At 46.5% G+C, this 3,771-nt stretch overlaps 1 protein-coding gene across 1 annotated transcript; it reads right to left on the bottom strand.

Moving 5' to 3' along the window:
• Nucleotides 1-284: 284 nt before the first annotated feature.
• DYNLL1 (dynein light chain LC8-type 1) lies at nucleotides 285-1,127 on the bottom strand. Its single transcript, XM_040416502.1, has 3 exons — nucleotides 991-1,127; nucleotides 713-850; nucleotides 285-624 (listed from the first exon to the last, which is right to left on the bottom strand). Exons 2-3 carry the CDS (start codon nucleotides 842-844, stop codon nucleotides 487-489), a joined length of 270 nt encoding a protein of 89 aa, XP_040272436.1. The 5' UTR covers nucleotides 845-850; nucleotides 991-1,127; the 3' UTR covers nucleotides 285-486.
• Nucleotides 1,128-3,771: the final 2,644 nt, after the last annotated feature.

Here is a 3,771-nt window from a genome sequence, read left to right on the forward strand (position 1 = left end):
AGATATGCTTTAACTGCAGACCGTCAGCTTTAATCTGAGGGGATTTCCCTCCAAATCAGGTGAACGGTGTAGGAAACTCTCCAAAGCGCTTCTGTGGATTTTCAGACAGGACATGTCCTACCTGTTGCTGTATTTTGTGGATCGCAGACCCATTCACATGGCCAGTGCACTGCAGACCACAACCCAGGCACGGCGACCGTCGTGTGAAGGAGCCACTAAACTGGTTAGGGTTAACAAGCATCACATTCACCACACCTTCTCAGTCAGGAGACACAAACATCGTACAAAGAAAAAAAACACTTTAATATATAGAAAAGCAAAACTTACAAAATAAATACAGTTTCATTTCTTTTGTTCCCAAGAGGTCTTTATGAGCAGTGTGAACAGTACACAGAACAGGGGTCCCAGTGATCACAGGGGCGGTTGGGGGTCCGCACCCTCCAACATGACCTTATTTCAGCAGTCCATCCAGTCGTCCTCCTCCTTCTAGCCGGATTTAAATAGAAGAATTGCCACCTGGCCCAAATAGAAGTAGATGAAGTGTTTGGTCTCGTGCGTGACGTAGCTGCCGAAGTTCCTGCCCACGATGCAGTGCCATGTAGGGTTGTACTTCTTGTCAAACTCCTGAGGAAGAAAGCATGGCGTCAGGCGTGTGCCAGTGCAGCCCTGTACACACCATCCGGTACCGCGCGTGCTCAGGCCGGGTACTCACCTTCTTGATGCAGGCAGCTATGTCCTTCTCTATGTTGAATTTCTCCAGGGCTTGGGTGGCGATTTCCACTGCGTCCTGCTGCATCTCCTCGGACATGTCCGCATTCTTGATGACTGCTTTTCTCTCAGACATGATGACCTAGTGATACAAGGGGTTAACACGAGCATGAAAGATCCCCCCTAGTTATAAACTACTCAAATGCACCAGTTCTATATATTCCTATTAGCACTTCATGACGCAACATAAACGTGAGCATGCAAAGCGGTCATTACACTTACTCGGTGAGGTGTTTTCTCGGCTTCTGTTCCCGCCCGGCTCTTCAGTAGCTGCGCTGTCTTCCACTCCGGACCTCACCGCACTGCAGCCACTATTACTTGCCGCCTTGCTTTCCCACGCTTCCTCTGATTGGCCAGATTTTCACCCACGCGCATTTTCATTGGCTGTTCAGTAAATCAGTTCCCGCTTCTTTCCTCAGCATTTTGTTTCATCCCAAAATGCACCGCGGATTGGCGTCTGTCTCCATAGAGACACATGCGGCAGCTGGCGGGAGTGTGCCTCTGGCGGCGTCTCCAAGGTAACAACACATGCACAGAGGATGGTTGTGCTAGTCTCTGGTAACAGTTGACATGATGCTTTGTGACTCTTATGTAATAACTGTGCTGACGAATTTGTAGTACACGGAGTCCTGACCATATTTGTTAGGCTGAACAGAGCTTAGCCCCGCCCAGGCCAGTGATACTAGTCGTGACGTCACTGGGCCTGGGATAAACAGTGAGAAGGCCGCGGAGCAACAGCTGATCTCGATCATCAGTTTAAACAATATAAAACCCATCATTGGTATCCCCACATCCAGAAATGTCTGAACTTTAAAAAAAAAAAAAAAATACTTATCCTTCACAGTGAATGAGTGAAAAGATAAAAAAGTATTGCCATTTTTGTCAACAATCTGCGCTTAAAATCCACAAAAACGACTGACATGTTGCGGATTTTAAAGTCCGCTCTGCAGGCCAATTTCCGCACTGTGTACATTAGATTTTGAAAATTTGATCTCATCGCTGGTACTGTATTACACTGCCAATTTTCCACACAAAAATTCTGCACGTGATATGTACCATGTATATACACCCTAAATGGTGCTATCAAAAAAATGGGTCCTGCAAAAAAGAAACTCTCATAAGGCCTCGTTCATGGACATCTGCTATCGGCATTTTCAACGGACAGAACCCATACCCTTTGATTTTAGACTACTTTCACACTCGCTTTTGGTGTGGATCCATCATGGATCTGCCCAGACGGATCCATTCAGATAATACAACTGTCTGCATCCGTTCAGAACGGATCTGTCTGTATTATCTTTAACAAAGCCAAGACGGATCCGTCTTCAACACCATTGAAAGTCAATGGAGGATGGACCCGTTTTCTGTTGTGTCATAGAAAACGGATCCGTCCCCATTGACTTACATTGTGTGTCAGAATGGATCCGTTTGGCTCAGTTTCATCAGACGGATGTTTTGGTGTCCGCCTCCAAAGCGGAATGGAGATGGAACTGATGCATTCTGAGCGGATCCTTTTCCATTCAGAATGCATTAGGGCAAAACTGATCCGTTTTGGACCGCTTGTGAGAGCCCTGAACGGATGTCACAAAGGGAAAGCCAAAACGCCAGTGTGAAAGTAGCCTTAGGCCTCATGCACACGACTGTGGCGTTTTTTGCGGTCCGCAAACCGCGGATCCGCAAAAAACGGAATCCGCCCATGTTGCCTTCCGCAGTTTACAGAACGGGCGCCGGCAATATAAATGCCTATTCTTGTCCGCAAAGCTTGGACAAGAATAGGACATGTTATATTTTTTTAGCGGGGCCGCGGAACGGAGCCACGGATGCGGACAGCACACGGAGTGCTGTCCGCATCTTTTGCGGCCCCATTGAAGTGAATGGGTCCGCATCCGAGCCGCCAAAACGGCGGCTCGGATGCGGACCCAAACAACGGTCGTGTGCATGAGGCGTGTTTGTTTACACATCAGTGGTTTTCCACTGACGATGGAGACATGCACTACTTTGGTCCGTGATGTGGAACAAGCATCCCCATTAAAATCTATGAGTCCGTGAAAAACAACTGGCACAACTTGGATGGCAACTGTGTTCTTTCAGTGGTTTTTCACGGACCATTGATAGAAGAGCCTTGTCTGTGAAATCCGTGGACACACAGATGCTTCATGGATAAAACACAGACATCAAACGGTGGTATTACAGCTCAGCCCCATTCACTTCAGTGGAGCAGAGCTGTAATACAGGGTACAACTAGGGATGAGCGAATCGACTTCGGATGAAACATTGGAAGTCGATTCGCATAAAACTTAGTTCCAAAACTGTACGGAGCAGGAGCTCTGTACGGTATTAGAATGTATTGGCTCCGATGAGCCAAGGTTATTGCTACAACTTGGAACCAAATCCGAGTTCGGGAAATGTTTTTTTACAGTACAAATTAATTTATGAAGTTATTACACGAAGTCTCGTGAGACTTCGAGAAGTAATAACTTCGGCTCATCGTGGCCAATACATTCTAATACTGTGCGGAGCTCCTGCTCAGTACAGTATTAGGGCTTGTTCACACGACCGTGCCGTTTTTTCCGGTCCGCAAAAATAAAATGCAACAGCACTCTGCAAACCAAATAAAGTACAAAAAAATTTGCCAAGAACCTCAAATTCACTTAATAAGCATTAGCATTAAAATACTTTTTTGTACTTTATTTGGTTTGCAGAGAGCTGTAGCATTGCATTTTTTTCTTTGTGTTTTCAGCCATAGCAACGTGCACCTGCGCATTGGGATGTGCTGACTGACCCCCTTTTATTCTTTGCAGAACATACGTGCACTGTTATTTGTAAACCCCCCCCCCCTCCCCCTCCATTCCCATGAGGCACCCTCTAACCAAAATGCACTGGACACTGTGGTCTCAATCACAATATCAGTTGTAAGTCACGCTGGAAAATAGGGACTAGTGCACATCATAGATTAGTCAACTAAACCATTGAACACCAAGAAGTGGCCGTACTCACTGGACC

This window comes from Bufo bufo, chromosome 2 (genome assembly GCF_905171765.1).
Source record: "Bufo bufo chromosome 2, aBufBuf1.1, whole genome shotgun sequence".
In the NCBI taxonomy this organism is placed as follows: Eukaryota; Metazoa; Chordata; class Amphibia; order Anura; family Bufonidae; genus Bufo; species Bufo bufo.

What these genes read in the sequence shown, in the direction of transcription:
- DYNLL1 (XM_040416502.1), bottom strand. Translation starts at nt 844, where the DNA reads ATGTCTGAGAGAAAAGCAGTCATCAAGAATGCGGACATGTCCGAGGAG. An exon ending in TAGCTGCCTGCATCAAGAAG is followed by an intron (nt 625 to 712) that starts GTGAGTACCCGG and finishes TTTCTTCCTCAG; the next exon opens with GAGTTTGACAAGAAGTACAA.